This window comes from Alosa pseudoharengus, unplaced genomic scaffold (genome assembly GCF_046254945.1).
Source record: "Alosa pseudoharengus isolate Yale_2024_CS ecotype anadromous, Long Island Sound unplaced genomic scaffold, YU_APseudo_1.1 YU_APseudo_1.1_scf_16, whole genome shotgun sequence".
Lineage (NCBI taxonomy): Eukaryota > Metazoa > Chordata > Actinopteri > Clupeiformes > Clupeidae > Alosa > Alosa pseudoharengus.
This window is the reverse complement of record NW_027468630.1, coordinates 21,356,768-21,378,931: the sequence shown is the minus strand read 5'-3', so window position 1 is coordinate 21,378,931 and position 22,164 is coordinate 21,356,768. Positions and strand designations below refer to the sequence as shown.

Genomic DNA, 22,164 nt, shown 5'->3' with positions numbered 1-22,164 from the left:
CTCAAAGGCACAATTGATTACATTTTAAGTAATGCAAAAATGGCTGTCTACATTTGTAGAAAAAATGGAATAGAACAGGACTGTGACTATGATGCTGTGATTGTTCTACTAAGACTAATACATTCAAGAATTTAAATGGATTTATGATTCATAGTCTATATGTAACCTTGCAGCCTTTGAAAATATTTGGTGCTTTAAATGCCGTTTACAAACGGAAGTTCGGGAGGAGCATGACGGAATTTGCCACGCCTTCCTCTTCAATTAGTCAGGCTATTTATTCTAACTGCCGAAGTTGCAGTATCAGTGTGATTTTGCTCACAACCCACCACCTTCCCTTACGCCTCCCGTCTTCCATAAGTTAAAGAACAAGGGGGTGTATGGCGGAATCCTGCCCGACTCCTGCCTGCGCAGACAACTCCGGCACGATTCCACAAAGCCTTTCATGACCATGGCCAGAAACCTCGCCAAACTTGCTCTTCTATTATGATGTTATGTATTATGCTTTATGTTTGTGCAAATTCAGGAATGTGAACTAGTGAATAGTTCTATTGCTAGCTGTGATTTCAACTGTGTAATGTTATATTTATTTGATGTAATAAAGTTTTTGTAAAATTAAAATTCTCTCTCTTTCTCTCTCTCTCTCTTTCTCTCATAATTTTTCCGCTGTTCTGAATGACAGACAGTGCAGCATCTTTGGTTGTGCATGCCAAAGAGACTGAACGGTCCAGCATAACTGCTCACCTGCAAAGTTACTCATGTTTTTCTCACAAACACACACATGCATGGACACACACACAGACAGACACACAAATACACAAACACACACATATATATATATATACTGTATACACATACACACACCTGCAAATGCCCTCTTCTATACACATGTGCATGCACACACACACTCAAACACTCACATGCACAGACATGCACACAAAAGCACACACAAAAGCACACACACACACACACACACACACACACACACACACACACACACACACACACACACACAGTGAGAGTGCATGTGAAAATAAATAAATAAATAAAACAATCCTACTGAACAATTTGACTTGAGCCAAGCACTGCAGTCAGAATCAATATTTGAATGAATAAACAAAAGTGTGAATCAGTGGGGATATGTGAGAGGCAGAAAGAGAAGAAAAAGAAAGTGAAAGACCGCGTCAGACATTCTTCCCCCCGAGCAGCTAAGAGGAGAATTATAAACCTGGCCGTAGGCTAAGCCATCTTTTCTATCTCTTATCTAGCTCTGATCTGGAGGCCTGATTCAATAAAAAAACATTAAAATCTCTCTGAGGCTAGGGGATCGCTTTTTGATTTAAACCTGAACCAGGATGGCCCAAGTAAAAGCTTGTTCTACACTCTGAGGCTAAACGCGCACACACACACACACACACACACACACACACACACACACACACACACACACACACACACGTTTGCAGTGCTGTGTTTTCCCTAACCTCCAGTGTGCACAGGGCCACCTGACTCTCCCGCGGGTGCCATCTCCTCCCCGTGCCCCCTTCTCTCCCTCTCGCTCTGGGCCGCATTACAATTTCATTCTGCCAGCATGAAAGGGCATTAGCCAAGTGAACAAATATCGGCTTTAAAGATAATGCCCCCATCCTCTCCTCTCCTCTCCTCAGCTCGCCTCACCTCGAGTACGAGTCGACTCCCGCTTGCTCCCACGTTCTTTCACTACCTCGCCAGGGATTTGGCTCTGATTAATCACCTTGCTGCTCTTTTTCTCTCTCTCTCTCTTTTTCTGTTGTTCTCTCTCTCTCTCTCTTTTTTTCTCTGTGATTGGGAGTGGGGAGGAACCTTGTCTTAGGGAACACGTCCTAGGGGGAAGGATTACCGTAGCGGATCAGCAAGCCATGTGGTAGATAACATCTAGCACACAGCTGCTCTCCCTGTCCACCTCTGCAACCTTCACTAAGAGGAATCATCATTACTGTCATTATCATCATCATCATCACTGTAGTCATCATCATCTTTCTCCTCTTCATCATCATCATCATCATAGTCAGTGATTAAGCAAGTGACCAACTCTCAGAGAACTTCCCTTTCCTCTGGTGGAAGTGACAGTCAATTCAGCACTCCATACCAAGATCCTGAGAGCTAACCATCATGATAGAACTGTTTTCAATACTGCTTTTCCGTGCATTTCCCCCTACCTCCTACCTCTCTCTATTCCTTTATTTCATCAGATTTAACCCACCATATGCTCTCTCCATATGTCAATCATTCTGCCCTTCTCTCTCTCTCTCTTATATCTGTCTATCTTTGCCTTATTAGCACCAGCAGCACCAGCCTCTCTCGTGTACCTCTCTATCTCTCCCTCCTTTCTCCTCTCTCTCTCTCTTTCACTCTCTCTCTCTATCGCTTGATGCAAATTCATACCCAAATAATTCATGAATAATTTATGTGCCAAAAGAGATGTCAGGCACTTAATTATAATTTCTAAACATTTATTTTTCCTTCACCACCTCTCTCCCCTCCCTTCCTCTCTCTCTCTCTCACACATCCTATGTGAGAGTGACAGAGAGGTTTGACAAAGAACACACTTTGCTAATTATTGCTTTGAATATTTGCTTTCATTCAGCGGGTGTTGCAGTAGAAACCACCTTCAGTCTTCAGCATATCTCTTTACCTCTTTCTCTCTATCTCTCTCTTACAAACACACACACACACACACACTCACACACACACACACACACACACACACACACACACACACACACACACACACACACACACACATACACACATATACGTATCCTCACACCATCTTCTGACTGCTGCTTGCATATTTTTGACATGGTCTTAAAGCAGCTGGGGTGTTTGGATTTGGAGGGAGCCCCTGATTACAGAGTTATTGAGAGCTGATAATCTGCAAAATGATGGGCTTGGTGGCTACATCAGTGCTGCAAACAGAGGAATAAAAAACAGCCCCACACCAGAGGGTATGGGAGAACAACAAACCAAAAATAAGACACCCAGGAGGGTTTGTCAGGCCAGTAGAAAAAGCAACCCTCAAACACAAATCACAGAGGATACTGTAAGATGCTCTCGTGAGTCCTTTAAAGGTGTAGCCATCAATTCTAGCAAAAAAGGTTGTTGATATTTGAGCTCAGCAGCAAATCAAATTATACGCCTCCCTTGTGTATGAACTGGTCTGTGCCACTATGTTTGTTTCCCATTTACAGAGCCAGGGGTGCACACACACACACACACACACACACACACACACACACACTCAACAGACATACACACACTCGATGCACACTCACTCACACATACACACACACACACACACACACACACACACACACACACACACACACACACACACACACACACAATTCACAAAAACATGTGACCGATTATAATCAAGGGCTGCACCTTTTAGAGGTCAGTCTGTTAAGACTTCCAAGGCCAATAGATAGTCAAACTGTGTTTGCTGTTGAGTTTTAGGAGACGAGCGCGAAGTTGTAGTGAGTCACGGCGAGGGGGGCTGGGTTGGGGCAGAGGCTGTTCGCTGACCTCAGCAGGAGGCTGGCTGCTGTCTCGCTGGCAGAAAATCTCCTCCGGGCATCTTCTTTTCTCTCCCTCTCTCCATGACACGCGAGCCACTGACAGAGATTTGATTTGATCGCCCAATCACGTCCCAGTCGAGTACAGCACTTCTTCCTGGCTGGAGCCAAACACTCCCAGAGTTACTGCTTCAAGGCTTTCCTCCACTGACCTGAACAGATATAACCCCGACTGGCAAGGGCTAACCTGCGCGATAGCATGCTCCTATTCACTTGAATTCATTTGCATTCCATAAAAGCCCGATGCACTTATAGTGAGGTAGCCATACCGTCGCCGGGCATAGCACATTCTTTTCTAGCCAGTGCATGCAGGTAGATTAGTATCCTACCGTGCTAAAAACATCCTTTGGAGCATTTACATCAAGTGCCCTCAGATCCATCAAATCCATCCTAGCTCAGCTCAGAAGCTTCCGATTTGCATTCCAATCAGGCAGTCATGCAGCAGTGTACGAGACCATTTCCGAAGAATCACAGGAAAACAATTTTGATAGAATTTAGCGTAAAAGACAGCCATTTTGGCATTGTTTTGTAACTTACATGTTTTTAAAAGTATTAACTGAATGTTCACACAAACTGGTCTCTGCATTTATCCCAATCCGTGAATTAGTGAAACACACTCAGCACACAGTGAACACACAGTGAGGTGAAGCACACACTAATCCTGGCGCAGTGAGCTGCCTGCAACAACAGCGGTGCTCGGGGAGCAGTGAGGGGTTAGGTGCCTTGCTCAAGGGCACTTCAGCCATGCCTACTGGTCGGGGTTCGAACCGGAAACCCTCCGGTTACGTTTACGGTAAGTCCGAATCGCTAACCGGTTCCGGTAAGTCCGAAGCGCTAACCAGTAGGCCACGGCTGCCCCAAATTCATTCATTCATTCATTCCATTATTCATTCATTCATTCATTCATTCATGCCATTATTCATTCATTCATTCATTCATTCCATTATTCATTCATTCATTCATTCATTCATTCATCTTTCTTTTATCTTTCTTTCTTTTCTTCTGCCTCTTCCTCTACCTCTCTCAGAATTAAATAAAAATGTCAGCCCGGTTTGATGAGCCCGCTCGGAGGGCCCTGGCCATCTCCCGAGGAGGTGATAGAGTTCACACGAGGGGAACAAATTTCAGGCGGAAGCCACTCAGCAGAAAGTTCTCTTTAGCTGTGGATAACAGCATCTAACACCCTTCAGCTTACTGCCATCAGCCAGGCAGCGGCTAATAAGAAACTCTCCAACTTCTGTGCCCGAGTCAGGATTCAAAGCCGCTCAAGTTGTCGGCGGAAATGTCCCGGGTTGATTGTATTGGAAACATGGTCCGTCGCCCCAAACCAGCCCTGCCTTAATGCAGTCAAGCTGCAACATAGCGGGGTGTTTTTGTAAAAGTGTCTGAAGCACTTCTGGCAAGGATGTGAGGAGGAGAGTATCTCATTGGGTTATTTGATTAGGGAATCAGGAGTGGAGAGAGGGAATCAAACAAAGTGTGTGTGTGTCGGGGGGGGGGGGGGGCAGATACCGAGAGCAGAGAGCAGAAAGAGACAGGAGAGAGAGAGAGGATGGAGGGAGGGAAGGAGAGAAAGAAGGAGAGGGGAGAAAAGAAGGTGTGTGAGAGAGAGAGAGAAGAGGTGGAAGAAGAGAAGGAAAAAAGGGTTTTCGAACATGGTCATCACCTTGGAGTAATCAGCTTTAGGACTGCCATAAATCAATCGCATGAGGAGCTCTGCTTAATTGCCAAGTGTTAATTAAAGCTCTACAGGGGAGGGGCTGCCCTGCACCAATGACATTAACGGCTAAAGCCACTCAGGGCTGGCGTGTTGCAGCACGCTGCTTATGCAACAGGCCGTCCTCATGGGATTCCCCTGTTTTCTCTCTGCAGCTCCGTTGGGTACACCACAGCAAATGAACAAATGAATAAAAAAATATTGCACACGGGATACTCAAACCTGTTGACATCATCTCTCTTGTGCATGTATTTTCATGTCACATCTTTTATCGCCATTCTTATACTGCATAAACCATTCGTGCTATCTACACACAATCCTATGAAAAGTGTTGACTTGCCACCCTGAACGATCCCTGCTAAATACTATCTTCCTTCAACTCTATAAAACATAGACACTTGAATGTAGCTCAAGCTCTGCACCAGATGTTATGTAGCAATAATTCTGGGACTACTAAGGCCAGTCTTAGTCAGTGTCTTGACTATGACAGCAGAAAATCTGCTACTTTTCTTTCCCCGTCTCTCTCTTTTTCTCTCTCTCTTTCTCTGCTGCACACAGTCGAAAACTCTTTTCAATTTTTGCAGCCAGGGTCCGGCGGAGGCTGGGTCACGGTGTGCGCCATTAGGCCAGTGTCAGAGCGGGAGAGAAACAGTGACCTCCATCAGCCCGATGACGCGGTGCGCCGGACACCAGAGAGATGCGAAGGCGTCTGGCCGGTGACTCAGCGTTTGCACTCTCCCATGGAGCAGAGAACAGCATGGTTCTGTGTGTGTGTGTGTGTGTGAGTGTGTGTGAGTGTGTGTGTGTGTGTGTGTGTGTGTGTGTGTGTGTGTGTGTATGTGTGTGTGTGTGTGTGTGTGTGTGTGTGAGTGTGTGTCTGTCTGTCTGTCTGTGTGTATGCCTCTGTGTGTGTGTGTGTGTGTGTGTTATTTGTGTGAATGTGTGTGTGTGTATGTATGTGGGTGTGTTTGTGTTTGTGCATGTGCGTATGCCTTTATGTGTGTGAGAGAAAGTGTATTTGTGTGTGTGACAGTATGTGTGTGTGTCTGTGTGTGTGTGTGTGTGTTGTGCATACATGCTTTCTTCATAGTATGCATGTCTCTAAACAAGCGAGTCAGCTAACATTAGAGGAACATCATGTTGACGGAGAAGGGAAGACTGCACACTCACCAGAGGTGTCAGATCTGAGGTCCTTCTCACTCTCTTTCACTCTTACTCTCTCTCTCTCTCTCTCTCCCTCTCTCTCAATCTCTCTCAATCTCTATGATGTTTCCTCCTGATTTCATAACATTGCGTCGTTAGACAAATCAGTGGTTACGTCTACTCTCTTCCACTGCAAGTGTGTAAGTGCAGGTGTGTGTGTGTGTAAGAGAGAGAGAGAGAGGAGACAGACACACTGATGGATAGACGGCCAGGTAGGCAGGCAGGCTGGCAGGCAGGGAAGTGTGCAATTATGATGGGGAAAAAGGACATGGCAACTCTGCCCCCAATCTGGTGGATGTAATTCTGTTTGCGCGGCACAGGTCTGGACACGCCTGTAAGGAGGTCGAGGATTCCACTGGGAAATTGGCAAACGTCCTCAGAACACTCACACCTCCAAATACAGTAGGCTGGCACATGAAAAAGATGGGGGGGGGGGGTGGAGAATGAACGAGAGAAGTGAAGGAAGACAGAGCGGGAGAGGGAGGAGGAAGAGGGATGGATAGAGAGAGAGAGGTGAAGGGAGAGAGAGGAAGGAAGGATACAGTAGAATGAGAGAGAGAGAGAGGGGGAATAGGGGAGCAATGTAGATTGAGAGAGAGGTAGACAGAGGGATAGAGTGAGGAACATAATAAAAGGAAGGGGTAGAGAAAAGAGAAATGGAGGCAGTTGAACATGATAGGTAAGGACAAGTTCAGGGAGAAACACGGGAAAGAGATGGAGATGGAGGGAAAGATAGATAAAGAGATCGAGGTCAAGGGAAACATGGGAGGGAGAAAAATGGATAGAGGTGAAGAGTAGAGAAAAAGAGAGACAGAGGAAAAGTCAGAGGGAGGGGTGACACTTGCTCAGGATAAGAGGGATGGAGAGATGGAAAGGGAGGGGGGAACGATAGAGTCAGAGGGAAGAATAGAAGGAGAGAGGGAGAGAGAGAGAAAAAGGGGAGGTGAAGGTTGCTCAGGCCCAGTGAGGACAGTCTGTAAAAGCACCTGGGCTGCTCTCACCCCAGGCAACCATCCAAATGAACCAGGATGAAGGCTTCAAAACATCAACAACAACAACAACATGATAAACATAACGTGTTCAGTGTGCACAGCGTCTCTTCATAGCTATATCACGATTTTCTTCATCTCTTTCTCCCTTGTCATGCCATTCTTCTAAAAAAAGCATTATATTACAATCAACAACAACAACAACAACAAAACGACAACAAAACAAACAAGTAAACGAGATCTAAACCGGCACACAAAGAATACTCATAGCACCAGGGTATCGTCATCGGTAGCTATACTTCTCTCTTTCTCTCATCCTTTTTCTCACATTGCCTGATCCAATCCCACTTGACTCTGGAGTGTACAGCCTGACCCTAATTGCCGGGCGAAACACGTCAGCCATGGCGTGGGGTATCGCGCGCCGCAGCACAGTATGACGTCGGGGGGTTTGGGCCGTGCGGAGCGAACCTCGCTCCGGCGTCTATCCACTTCCATCCCCACTCAGCGTTAGAAGACTTCCTCGTTCCCTACAAGAGCTAATTTAAGCCAGCGTGCTTGCTTCTGACAGCCAGCTCTTTATCACGCGGCTCCACATTGTAATAGAATTCTCTATTCACAGCAGATTACACTCGGGCTTTCTGATGATAATTTCCCCTCGTCTTTGTGAGCACTGCAAACATTTCTCCCTTTTTTTCCACTCCTCTTTCTATTTTTCCCCTCTTCCTTCATTTCTTTCCTTTATTCCCTTTTTCTCTTCAAAGGGGCTGGCAGTGGCATAATCTTTCTGAACTTTCCTCACAGATGCACTCCTCTTCCCTCTCCCTCTCCTGGGACGGTGGGGAGGGGTGTGTGTGGAGGGGGGTAGTTCAAGATTGTTTTTTTCGGCTGATTTAAACTGTCACCCGTATGTCACCTACGCATTGTCACTGTGCCACATTAGCAGATGGCCCTCTATCCTCCCCATTATGCGCTCTCTCTCTCTCTACCAATCTCTTTCCTTTTCTCTTTATCACCCTTTCTCAGACTTATCAGACTTCTCCCTCGTTTCTGTCCTTCTATCCATCTAATTATTTCTTGCTTTCCATCTCTCTCTCTCTTTCTCTCTCTCTCTCAATGTTTCTTTCTTCCTCTTCTCTCCCATCCACCAGGGTCCTTGTCTTTGCCCATCCAGATACCGTTCACTCGCTCGTAATGGAAGTGGTGCTCTGAGGCTAATTGATGTGGGTTGGTGGGAGTCAACACTGACTGTGTGTGTATTTGTGTGTGTGTGGCTGTTACTGTGTGTGTGTGCATGTGTGTGAGAGAGAGAGAGAGAGTCTCAGCACATACATGTTTTTTTGAGGGGGCAGCCGTGGCCAGAGGCGGAATGGCAATCGGGACGATCGGGAGTTTTCCAGGTCGGCCGGCCGAGGAGTGTGCGCGGTGCAGGCCGTCCCATAGAGCTGTTATCGCGGCCGTGAGGCGTACGCGGCCATCGACGTACGCGGCCATCAACGTGATAGATGCAGTAAGAATTTTCCGCTATCTACACTTTAGAGGTTTGGGAAGTCCAACCAATATTTATACCACTCGGTCACTGTCTATATGTCATTCATCATGTATTTACCTGTGTTATTAGGTTGGCATTGTCTGTAGGCTAGGCCTTTTTTAAATTTATACAGGCAACTATTGGAGTGCTATGATAGCCAGATACATGTCCTTGCATGATGCTTGAAATTTCCATCCACCCACAAAGCTGTTTTTATACTGCACTTTATCTAGTTCCTTTATTAAAAAGTGCCTGGTTTGTGGTTGATTGGCTTGTTGTATTGCATTAGCACTATCCATAGTTCCTTTCTCCAAATGTAGCCTATTAGTATTTTAAATGGGGTGGGGGGGCTTAGTGCCCCATTCCGCCTCTGGCCGTGGCCTACTGGTTAGCGTTTCAGACTTGTAACCGGAGGGTTGCCGGTTCGAACCCCGACCAGTAGGCACGGCTGAAGTGCCCTTGAGCAAGGCACCTAACCCTTCACTGCTGTTGTTGCAGGCAGCTCACTGCGCCGAGATTAGTGTGTGCTTCACTTCACTGTGTGCTGAGTGTGTTTCACTAATTCACGGATTGGGATAAATGCAGAGACCAAATTTCCCTCACGGGATCAAAAGAGTATATACTTATACTTACTTATATGTTTGTTTATGTGTTGTGTGTGTGTGTGTGTGTGTGTGTGTGTGCGTGTGTATGTCTGTGTTTATGTGTACTAACATGTCTGTGCGCACTCCTCCACTGTCCTGGCCTCACACTCTCATCCACCACCCACAAACCTCCCCTACCACACAGCTAAGCTCAATTCCTAACCTAGGCTACATCTGGAGGTGAAAGGGCCTTGAGGGTCTCTTTAAGCCATGATCACAACAGCCAAATCACCCACCGTGACAGGGAACAAAAAACCAACAACAAAATCCCCTACTCTCTAATGAGCAAATGTTAGCTTCAAAAACAAGATGGCCGCCTGGCTCTAAAACGAGTAGGCCTGTGGGCTTGTGCGATTAACAGGCCTGGTCATTTATCATTGTGGATGTGTGTGTGTGTGTGTGTGTGTGTGTGTGTGTGTGTGTTTGAAAGAGGTTTTTTGTGGTCAGCTCGTGGCATTTTAGCTGCTGTGTCCTCTCCCTGTGAGTCAGGTCCCAGGAGGGGAGACAGATGCGCTAGTCCCATCCTGCCGCTAACACAGCTAACACAAGTGGGCCAGTGGGCCAGGGCTGCATGTCCCCACTCCTGGGGATTAGAGGCCTGCATTAACCTGCCATTTGGACACACAGGGAGGGAGAGGGAGAGAGGGAGAGGGGGAGAGGGGGTTTAGTGACTCCCACCAAAGCCCGAGTGTTGGGCCCCTACATACAACAGTCACTCCAACAGGCTGGCCGTAACAGTGTATGCTCCTACAGAGTGAAAAGCGCACATGCAACGCATACAGTCATTTCGAGTGTATTAGTCGCACCATGTATAAACCGCATGACAGTGTTGTATGCCAATTAAAAAGCAATGAAAAAAATAAATACATTTCAATGTATACCCTGTAGCCTGCCACCTTGTATTAACCTCATAGCTGAAGAAATGTTGCAAAAACAATGTATAAACCTTAATGGCACAGTGCCACTCAGAAAAAAGGTCAACGGTTTCCAGAAAGTGGGCAGAGGATGACAAGGAAGAGGAAGATGACGAGGAAGATGGGGGAAGTGGAGGAAACTGTCTTAAGCTGAAGCCACAACTATTCCTGAGAGAGTGCAGGGAAGAATGAGAGAGAAAGAGAGAGAGACGGTGGGGGGGGGGGGGGGCAGAAAGAACAAGAGAGAGGGAGAGAGAGCAACAGGGGAATTGTGAAACAGACAGAAAGTGAGGGAAAGAGAAAGGGATAGAGAGTGAGTGAGAGAGAAGTGAAGACAAATGAGAGAAAGTGGAGAAGCAAAGGCCTCAGTGTTAAGTGGGAAAGCTGGTTGCTCTGTCTACAGCTATAGATAGACAGAGAGAGCTTAGCAAGCTCAGCGCTCGGATGAGCAAAGGCAAGGAAAAGACAAGGGGGAAGAGAGAAACAGACACTGCCTACATAAAAAAAGAAAAAGAACACATTTCTGTAAGAGGGCGAGAATGAAGGGAAAGAGGGGAAGAAGAAAATGAGGAGGGGAAGGGGGGAGAGAGAGAGAGAGAGAGAGAGAGAGAGAGAGCTCAGAGCAAGTATTAATCACCATGCAGACATATTCAAAGAGAAATGGAAAACCCACATCCTTAAAAATTAATCGCAATTTATTCTGCTAATAGCCCAGCCTGCCAGCCAACGCTGGCCGCGGGCTGCCAAGGAAACAAATGGCACAGTTAGACCTCGTTGCCATGGGACACAGTTACACAGCAGCACTCCCCCCCCCCCCCCCCACCGCCACCTCAACCCCAACATCCGAGAAAGATGGAGCGACAACCCTCCTCCCGGCCTTTGGGGGAATGGCATAACGCTCCAGCTTGAAAGGGATGGCATAGCATCCTCCGCTCAAGAAGAATGCCACGACCCCCATTCCCGTCTGCCTGGAAGGATGGCGCGGCCTTGGAGGCAGCTCCATAGGGAGAAGTGCTCCAGCTGCCGTCGTACCTGCGCCCAGTTAAACAGGCCAGCAGACAGACGACTAGACGAAGGAGAGGACCGCAGAGAGGAAGGAGGAGGGAGAGGTGAAGATGAACTAGAGCAATGAAGAGAGAGAGAGAGGGGGAGAGATGGAGAGGTGAAGATATACTAGATCAATGAAGAGAGAGAGAGAGAGAGGGGGAGAGATGGAGAGGTGAAGATGAACTAGAGCAATGAAGAGAGAGAGAGGGGGAGAGATGGAGAGGTGAAGATATACTAGATCAATGAAGAGAGAGAGAGAGGGGGAGAGATGGAGAGGTGAAGATGAACTAGAGCAATGAAGAGAGAGAGGGGGGGGAGATGGAGAGGTGAAGATATACTAGATCAATGAAGAGAGAGAGAGAGAGAGGGAGAGATGGAGATGAGTAGAGAGATGGACAGATAGAGAGGAAGGAGGAGAGAGAGGTGAAGATGAACTAGAGCAATGGAGAGAGAGAGAGAGGGGAGATGGAGATGAGTAAAGAGATGGACAGACAGAGAGGGAGGGATGAATAGGGAATAAGAGAGATGGAGAGAGAAACGGAGAGTTGTGGGATTTTCTGCAACACTAAAATCATCTAAAAGGAATGGGACATGTCGGAATTAGTCACACACACACATACAGTACACACACACACACACACACACACACACACACACACACACACACACACACACACACACACACACACACACACACACACACATCCTCAGGCATCCCTGCTTCTGACTGGAACATTTACATTTTTTCCCTTTTGGTTAATAACTGAACAGCATGTACAAACAGCACTAGCAAACTAGCATATAATTAATCTTTAAAATTAATATATTCATCTACAACAAATGTAGTCAAATATCGTTTTGCTACAGTATTTGGTAGTTCCGTGCTTGGTACACACTGAATTATTGAATTTTTGTACCTTAGTAAGGTTTGAGGCCGCACGCTAACTGTTTTTTATGAGTGTTTCTTATAAATCCAAATAACAACTCTGCGTCTCTCTCTCTCTCTTCCTCTCTCTCTTTCCTTTATTTCTTTGACTAGTCTTTTTCGTCTACATTCCATCTTTTCACAGGAAGTGCAGGGCAACAGAGACCACACTACTCAATCAGGGCTGTGTGTGTCTGCCTGTCTGCCTGTCTGCTTGTGTGTGTGTGTGTGTGTGTGTGTGTGTGTGTGTGTGTGCATTTGAGAGTTTTCCTGCTCTTTCCCGCCCTCTCATTTCTCATTCTGCAGAAAATTAGGGAATCTAGGTCTGGGTCCTGCAAGGTTGCAAACTCACCCCAAAGTTTTGCGTGTTTGTGTAGGGGAGGGGGATGAGGGGTGTGTGTGTGTGTGTGTGTGGGGGGGGGGGTATTCATGTGATAGCTCGGCGATTTTTAAGGGGTGATTTGAGGTGAGTCCACCTGCGGCAGCCATTTAGCCTACTTCTTACAAACAGAAAAAAAAAAACACGCACACATAAGAAAGACTCAGAAACACACACACACAAAAACACACAGAGAGAGCCATTGTTCACCTTGTAGTCCTTAACACTAAATGGCAGTTTGCTTGTTTGCTTGTTGGTTTGTGCATATTTTCTATCTTCTCGGCCTCTCTGAGCTCCGCAGCGAAGCAGTCTTTTCCCGCCTCATGCTTAACTAACGCAGCGCTTCGCTCAGTGGAGGACTGAGGACTGCTTTGTCTCCTTCTCTATCTCACCAGCTCACATTTAAATATTGAACATTTGATTTAAAGCAACACCAAAAAACGTTCCCTCTGTTGCACGTACGCAATTTGTTTATTCAGCACCGGCTTTGCAAATAACGATGTCCACAGACAAGGTAGAATATGTTGCACGATTTATGAAAGTACGATGTATTGCGACATTAGATGCAAGTCAAATCTGTAGTTTCTTATGTCTCATTCCATCGAACTACAGATCCGCTACCCGATCTGGCAAACTTACATAGTGCGGTTAGCCGATAGAGGGCCGCGAAGCGAATGCAGAAGTGCCGTTCACCCTGTTACAAGTTGATGAACCACTGAAACGATTTTGGAAACATTATTTTAAGGTACAAAAAACTCTTTGGTGTTGCTTTAACCTTGGCTGAATACTTTTGAGAGAAAAAAGACTTGTTGGAAAAAACTAATCCTAGCCTTGTTTTTTTACTTCTGTTTGTCCTTCTGTCTCTTTCTCTGCCCATCTCTCTCTCTATCACTATGTTCCACGCTGTACACAGAACACAGAAACACACACACACACACACACACACACACACACACACACACACACATACACACTTTTCTCTGCTTTTCCAGAACCTTTCTAATTCACCCATCATGGCATCAGAGGAGTGCTGTTGCCCACAGGCACTGAACAAGGAAATAGAGGGCCTTTTCGCTCTCTACCTCGCTGTCACTCACTCTTACACATACACACACACACACGCGCACACACACACACACACACACACACACACACACACACACACATTGACACACACACACACACACACACAAACACACACACATTGACACAAACACACACACACACACACACACACACACACACACACACACACACACACAACACACTCACATAGACACACATACACGCACAATCACACACTCTTACCTTCTCCTGGTACTGCCTGCGTGAAGAGTCCAGGGACTGGATGAGAGCGGTGGCGTGGCCCACAAACATGGCGTAGCAGGTGGCGCCCACGATCATGCTGAGGATGGTCAGCCACACGTCCGTCATGCCCACCGGCGGGTACATGCCGTACCCAATGCACAGCATGTGGCTCATGGCTTTGAAGAGTGCGTACGAGTACTGCTGGCCCCACGTGTCATTCTACACAGGGATGAGAGAGAATCTGAATTTTAACAAACTCTTTATTACAACAATATATGTATAGATGTATATAGATGCGTATAGATGTACAGTATTCCATAACATCTTTAAAACGGCAACCAACCAAAAGAAAAAGGAGAAAGAAAGGAAAGGAATAACACAGGGATAAACAGAGAACAAGGAACAGTACAAAGAACTGAGGAGATTTGGGGGAGAAAGAGAGTGAGGCAGAGAGACAGAGATAAAAACTTAAGGGTGTGCAAGACTAGACAGAGAGAGATGGTATAGGCTGTGTATGTTCTATGAATATTATTATTATTCTCCATAGTCCATGTTGTTATCATTACTATTAATTGCTAATTGTTTTCTTCTCTTCATGTAATTACTGCTTTGGCAATGTTATAAATCTTAGTAATGCCAATAAAGCTCATTGAATTGAATTGAACTGAATTGAAATGTAATTGATGGGTAAGAAAGAGGGCAACAGACAGGAGAGAAAGAGCAAGGTAGGAGAGACAATAAGAAAGCATGGTTGGGAGCATAATAAGAAAGCATGATTGGGAGCATCATACTGTAAGTCAAGTCAAGTCAAATTTTATTTCTATAGCACATTTACAGAAGTCTGAGCCGCACCAAAGTGCTTCACAATAAAGTGCTAAGTGCAATAAACAAAAGAATGACCTAAGGCAGAAGGAAAAATAAAAAATAAAAAAGTATAGATAGATAGATAGATAGATAGATAGATAGATAGAAAGACAAAAAACAATACAATACAATACACCCCCCCCACACACACACACACAGCTGAAGGACCCTCTCCTCAGAGGATAGCCATTTTTTCATTTTTGTTTATCTCTTTAAAATTTGGGTAGGTGGTTTTACATTTATGGAAAAAGGGTTGTCTTAATTCTTCATACTTTTCACAGTATAGAAGAAAGTGCTCCTCTTTCTCAACCTTCCCTGTCTGACCACATGTTCTTTCTTCTTTTGGCATCCAGGTCTTTCTATGCCTACCAGTTTCCACTGCAAGGGTGTGGTCACTGAGCCTATACTTGGTCAGGATTTGCCTCTGCTTTGTATCTCTGACAGAGATGAGATACTCTGCCAATTGATAATCTCTTTTTAGGGTTAGATAGAATTTCATCCTACTTTGGCTTGTAGTTTGGTTTCTCCAATGTTCCAAATAATCTTCTTTTGCTTTTTATTGACACAAATGTGTAGTTTGGAAGCAGAACTGGTCTGAGCATATAGTGCATTAGTTGTTGTTACTGAATTAGTGAGCTTCAGTACCAGCTGGCACAGGGAACTCTTTTCTGGGTTCAGTTCCTGGGTTTTTAATGCCATAAACTGGAGAGTTTTTGGGACTAGATTTCAGGTTAATTTTTGAATAGATATAGCCAATGGGTAAGGGCCTAATTCTGCTCTACATGCGTTGTTGGGTGTTTAAGTTTGAACTTTTAATACAGTTTGGCAGAATTCGGCATGTAGGGCTTCTGTAGGATGCTTGTCCCCTGTAGTGTAGCTCTGCATACTGAGTGGACCCCAAACCTCACTTCCATATAGCGCAATAGGCTGTATTATACTGTCAAATAGTTTGCACCAGATACTGACTGGTATATTTACATTGTAAAATTTGGATTTTATAGCATATAGGGCTCTGCGGGCTTTTTCTTTTAGTGCATTCACTGCCATGCTGAAACTTCCTGATGCAGTAATGACCAGACAGAGGTAAGTATACTGCATTGTGTGCTCTAGGACAGTGCTACCTAGGGTGATCATGTGTCTGTGTTCCTGACATCTGGGTTTCTTTTGGAAAATCATGGTTTTTGTCTTTGAAAGATTTACTGTCAGTTACCACTAGTTCATTGATGTAGATGTTGAACAGAGTTGGACTCAGACTGCAGCCCTGCCTTACACCACGTCTCTGTGGGAAGAGCTCTGTTTGTTTTTTGCCAATTTTCACTCTGCATTTATTGTTTGAATACATTGACTTGATGTCATATGCTTTATACCACTTTATACCACTTTCTAAAAGTTTGTAATATAATCCTGGGTGCCAAATAGAGGCAAATGTTTTTTTCAAGTCAATAAAGCAGGTAAATATCTTTTCAATTTTTTGTGTCTTTTACATGTTTATTGATAGTTTATTGAAGAGTGTGTAGGGTGTAAATGTGATCTGTTGTGCGGTGATTTGGGAAAAAGCCAATTTGATTTTTACTCAGGGTATTGTGTTCGATAAGGTTTGAATTCTGTCATTCAAAATGCAACTAAATGCCTTCCCCAGATTACTGCTCACACAGATACCTCTGTAATTGTTTGGGTCCAATTTGTCTCCACTTTTATGAATTGGGGTGATAATTCCTTCATTCCAGATGTCAGGGAAACAGCCAGAACTTAGAACGAGATTGAAGACTTTCTCTCTCTCTCTCTCTCTGTCTGTCTCTCTCTCTCTCTCTGTCTGTCTCTCTCTCTCTCTCTCTCTCTCTCTCTCTCCCTTCACACACAGAAGTTCACACTCATGTGATGCTTCCACACTGGAACTCTCCAGGAATCAAAGAGAATCTCTCTTTCCCATGGTGCCCTCCTCCTCCTCCTCTCTCCAGATCTCTCAGGTGCGGCGCTACGGCGTTCCGGCACTCCGGCACTCCAGTGCTGTACTAAATATAGCCCCATTCACCCTCACTGTGAGGCTCTCCCACAGGTTCCACACAGGTTTCTTCACACATCCCCACTTATGCACACACACACAGACACATACATACACACACACACACACACACACACACACACACACACACACACACACACACACACACACACACATACACACAAACACACAGAGGGGATATTTTACTAGGAGGGAGCCAGGGGGAAAGAGGAGGGCTTGATCTCCTCTAGTCACCAGGAAGTCATCTGAAGGTCATCAGAGAGACTCTCACTTAGTGTCTTTCACATGCAGACACAGGATCCCTCCTTCCAACAATACAATGACTGGATCCCTCTAGATCAGGGGTCTCAAACTCCCGGCCCGCGGGCCAAATCCGGCACGTGTCCGGCCCAATTCCGGCCCGCGACCTATGTCAAAATAATATTGTAATCCAGCCCTTGAGGGTATTTTTAATTGCGACAAACAACGATACTGATTAAAATAGACGATAGATCCAAGTACGGTGACAAATCTCATTTGTACTCTTCTCCACTATTTGCTAGACATCCTAAGCTTGATTCAAACCCAAAATCGATGCACAAAGTTTTCAGGAAATACTCGTATTACACGCGATAAACACGAAGACGTGCATTTGTAATGACGCGGAAGCGATGCAGGCCATAGTTTTGCACAAATTGAAGCAGAAATAAGCCTACACAAAACGTTCACGTGTGATGAAGTCTTGGGTAGGCTTGGGTATTCACCTATTCTGATTCTGAAGGAGAATATCCTTTTGGAGATTATGATCGATTGTCTATTGACAGTGATAGTCACGGTGCGTCTGTGAATGGAGGTGCGTCTTTGCGTGTATACGACGGTGTCCACTAAGCATACCATGCTTATTTCGACCCTCTGCCCAACATAGCTTGGAGGTTGCAGTGGTAATCGTGATGATAGTGTCCGTAATGGACGTGGTACAGACAGCAGGGGTAGTAGAAATAGGGCTCTGAAGAACTACAAAGTCACCCGCGATAGGAACTGATTTGACCAGGATACTTTATTGTAGGCCTTGTGGTTATAGGCTAGTAATAGTTTACTATTGTTGGTACAACTTGGGTGTTTTCCTGTTAATTTGTTATGTGGGTAATATGACAAAAAAGAAAGTAAACCTGCTCAAATATGTTCATCCAGTATTTACTGAAAGGTGCATCATTTGAGGTGCTTACCATCCAGTGGCAAATTAGATGGGTAAATTTACCCCCTTCATAAACTTTTGTTTATACTCAAAGATTTTTACATTTACAGTAGGACTTTATCTCTGACCACTTTCAAACCATGGCCTTTTGAAATTTTGATATAAAAATTTGGTGTTGCTTTCTTAACCCTGATGCCTAGTTTGCCAGGTTTAAAAAAGTTATGAGAGGAAAATATTTTTGGTGTGAAACACACACATAGGCCTACCTGTTTTTATGCTTTTTTGTTTGTTTTTATAATTTGTATTAATATTTATTTTATCATTATTTTATTTATAAGCTAAGGTTGCTAGCACAGGTGTCTAAAAATAGATAAAAAAGACTTGCACTTTCTGTTTGTAGTTTTGTGTTTGAAAATACAGTATTTGAAAAAAAACATTGCATTTTAGGAAATAGCCGTTCTTTTTTTGTATTATTCTTTAACACTGACGTGGCCCTCCAATCAGATGACATTGGCGGAAGTGGCCCCCAGCTCATTTGAGTTTGAGACCCCTGCTCTAGATCAATAAATCTTTCTTAAAGATCCCACAAATACAACATCTTTCTAACTCCGACAATCAGGTGATCCTTCTAGAACTAGATCCCACAAAAAATTGGAGATCTTTCACTCTAGATTCTTCAAACGGGTCTTTCAAACTAGATCCCACAATCTGAAGATCTTTTAACTAGATCACACGACCAGGAGATCTTTCACTCTAGATCCCACAAGTAGCAAGTTTCTCTAACTCGATCTCCTCAAACATGAGAAAATCCTGGGACTGGATCCCTCACATAGTGTGCGCATGGCCATGCTCTGAATCATCTGGGTGTGTTTTTTAACGTCAGAGTGACTGTGCCCCTCACACGTCATCAAGATTCACTCTCGTCAGTGGAAACACCCAAGGGGAGGAAAAGGCTAATACGCTTTGTGTCTCACAGCAAACATTTTAAATGTAGAGAAAGAGAAAAAAAAAACTATTGAATTGCTGAACACAAGTAAAGACTGCAATTGCAGCAGTGAATCGAAACAGCTCAGGAAAAAGCACCAAAAAAAAAAAACTAGGCCAACAGTTTAGAATAATGTGATTTGTATGTGTGAGAGAGAGACAGAGAGAGAGAGAGAGAGAGAGAGAGAGAGAGAGAGAGAGAGAGAGAGAGAGAGAGAGAGAGAGAAAGATTCTTGTTTGTGGATAAATTGCCCCTTTCCTTTAGATCCCTGTGGTAGTCCTTGCTGAATCAATATCAGCTCTCTCTCGAGGTTGACACATCCAAATTGCTTTTAGACTCATTTCCACTGGGGCCAAGCCGCAAAAGAAGGCAAAGTTATTAGAACCTCAAAAGACGGTAAAAAATGATGACACAATAACATTAACGGCTTAGGCTGCAGCGCTATACAATGCTCAATATACATTAGAGAGGTGAGGAACCAAAGAATGTCAACAGTGAGCCAAAAGGGACAAAAGACCGGCGGTGACCTTTCTGTCCATCCGTCAATCTCTTCTCATTGATTGGTTCCCCCGGAGGTCCTTTACTTATTATGTAGAGCTCAATAACAATAAGTAGAGTTTTCTCGACCAGTGCGGCAGTGGCATGAGAAACAAAAACCTTCCAGGACCAAATCTACACTTGGAGGGGCACGGTTCTCAATTGGGCTGCCCGCAGCCAGTGTTCTAATTGAAATCTGAATGGGATCACAGACGTAGAAAAACAGAGCTGTGGCAAGTCTCTCTCTCTCTCCTCTCTCTATCTCTCTCTCTCTCTCTCTCTCTATGTATGGCTCTGATCATTTGGACTCATTCTAGAACTAGCACTGACCAAGACCTGCAGTCAGTGATGGGAATTAAAAAAAATATATCATCGTACCATCGTATATATTTTTTGTGGCTGTTATGCCCTTACATGTAATTTGACAGGACAGTGGAGAGAGTGACAGGAAGTGACAGGTGGGAGAGCGAGATGGGGTGGGATCGGAAAATGGCCCGGGACGGACTCGAACCCAGGTCCCCATGGGCACGTGAACCCAAACATGGTACGGGCACTGTCACCAGTTGCACCACAGCGTACCCACGACAACCATTTCGAATGAGACAAAATCATAGTCTCCGTTGTGTAAAAAATGGTCTTGTCATAACTATGCATTTGAGACACACAACCCTGTTTGAATTAAGATTCCAGACGTGTGTTATCTCCGTACTGTACGCCATGTCCAGTGAATACCAGCTGAGAGATGGTGATGGACAGCAAAGGCTTTTCCCTGGCTGCCTCAGCACTGAACATGCAGGGAGTGCTAACACCTCTCGACTAGTCATGTGTCGCTGTTACAGAAGAGTATGGCAGCTGGCTGGAGAATTGTCGACGCGCCCGATATTGAGATAAGGCTTTAGAAACCTCTGTCCAAGTCATTTCTCTTCTCTGGAGTCCTGGTTTAATGAGAAGTCCGGGAACCCGTCACCCTCAGAAATTTAAGAAGCCGCCCAGGAATACAAAAGGAGGGAAATGTCAAGCGCAGGGAGAGAAAATGGATGAATCGAGCAAATGAAGAGAGAAGACATTTCATTTGGATGTAGAGAGATGGGAGGGAGGGGGAACTTGCAATGTGCACTTTTCTCTCTCTCTGTCTTGCTCTCTCTTCCCTCTCTCTCTCTCTCTCTCTCTCTTGCTCGTCTCTCTCTTAGAAAAATTCAGGACGTAGGTAATTACTGAGATGTGAAAGGCAGATACTGCACCCAAGAGGAGCTCTCCCTAATCTGATGGAGCGAGTTGCTGGTGGGTCACGGGACGGACAAAAAGACGCATACACACACAAACACACACACACACACACACACACTTACCACCATCTTGTTTTTGGAGACCCAGCAGTCGGCAGGGAAGTCCTGCAGCATGGGCACCAGAAACTGGAGGCATCCATCCCAGTGGCACAGCAACAGCATCATGCCGATCAGGTTGACGATGCGCACCATGGCACTCGCCAGGTCATACGTCATGTGGAAGATCTGCAGGGGGCACAGGGGATGGCAGCGGGTGAGGAGGGACAGAAAACGCATTTGCTTAAGTTGATAAAGTGTAAATTCATTTAGAAAATCACTGCTGAAGACAAATATTTGCTCATGCATGTCATGCAAAATATTACTTTTGTTCCTTAGTGTCTTTCATGGAAAGTATTTAATGCTAGGTAAGGTAAACTTCGCTTAATAATTTATTTGAATCAAACACTTGATTGAAATGAACTGAAAAGCAGCACAGAGGCCTCACCATGTTTCTATAGGATTATGTGACTAACTCTTTATCTGTGCTGAAAACAACAACAGCAACAATAACAACACATCTAACTAACACTATCAAGGCACACAAAGACTCAGTGCTTTTGCCATGATACTGAAACCAGTAGCCCTTTGATCTTCTAAACAACGTTTTAATGTGCTTGATTTCTTTCTATTGTATTCCCTTAATACAAAGCATGGCCTCTTTTGATTGGGCTGGATACATATTTAGTATGTGAAACTAACTTCCATTCACCTTCCCAAGAGCAAACCAGCTGAGCCGTTACATGAACCCAGGAGCAGGAAGCAGGTCACTGGACCCGTCCCAGTGCCCTGGTCACTTCAGGGCTTTGCAGCTCTGGTCTGTGTTGCGTTGCCCAGCAACAGTGCTGCATTTGTTGTTGATGCTGTTGTTGTTGTTGTGTGTTGAGCTGTAGCCCACACAGCATCAGCACCACCCACCTGCACCACCCACCAGACCAGTTGCCCTTCCTTCCACCCTCTGCCGCCCACACACACACACAAACACACACAC

The 22,164-nt window shown here is 45.1% G+C and overlaps 1 protein-coding gene across 1 annotated transcript in view; it reads right to left on the bottom strand.

Moving 5' to 3' along the window:
- Positions 1–22,164, bottom strand: part of hcn4 (hyperpolarization activated cyclic nucleotide-gated potassium channel 4) — a 96,897-nt gene that overhangs the window by 34,424 nt on the left and 40,309 nt on the right. The window contains exons 3-4 of the mRNA XM_076286598.1: positions 21,201–21,362; positions 14,269–14,487 (exon numbers count right to left, since the gene is read on the bottom strand). Of these exons, the coding sequence (XP_076142713.1) occupies positions 14,269–14,487; positions 21,201–21,362 (381 nt within the window). The remainder of the gene's footprint in view (positions 1–14,268; positions 14,488–21,200; positions 21,363–22,164) is intronic.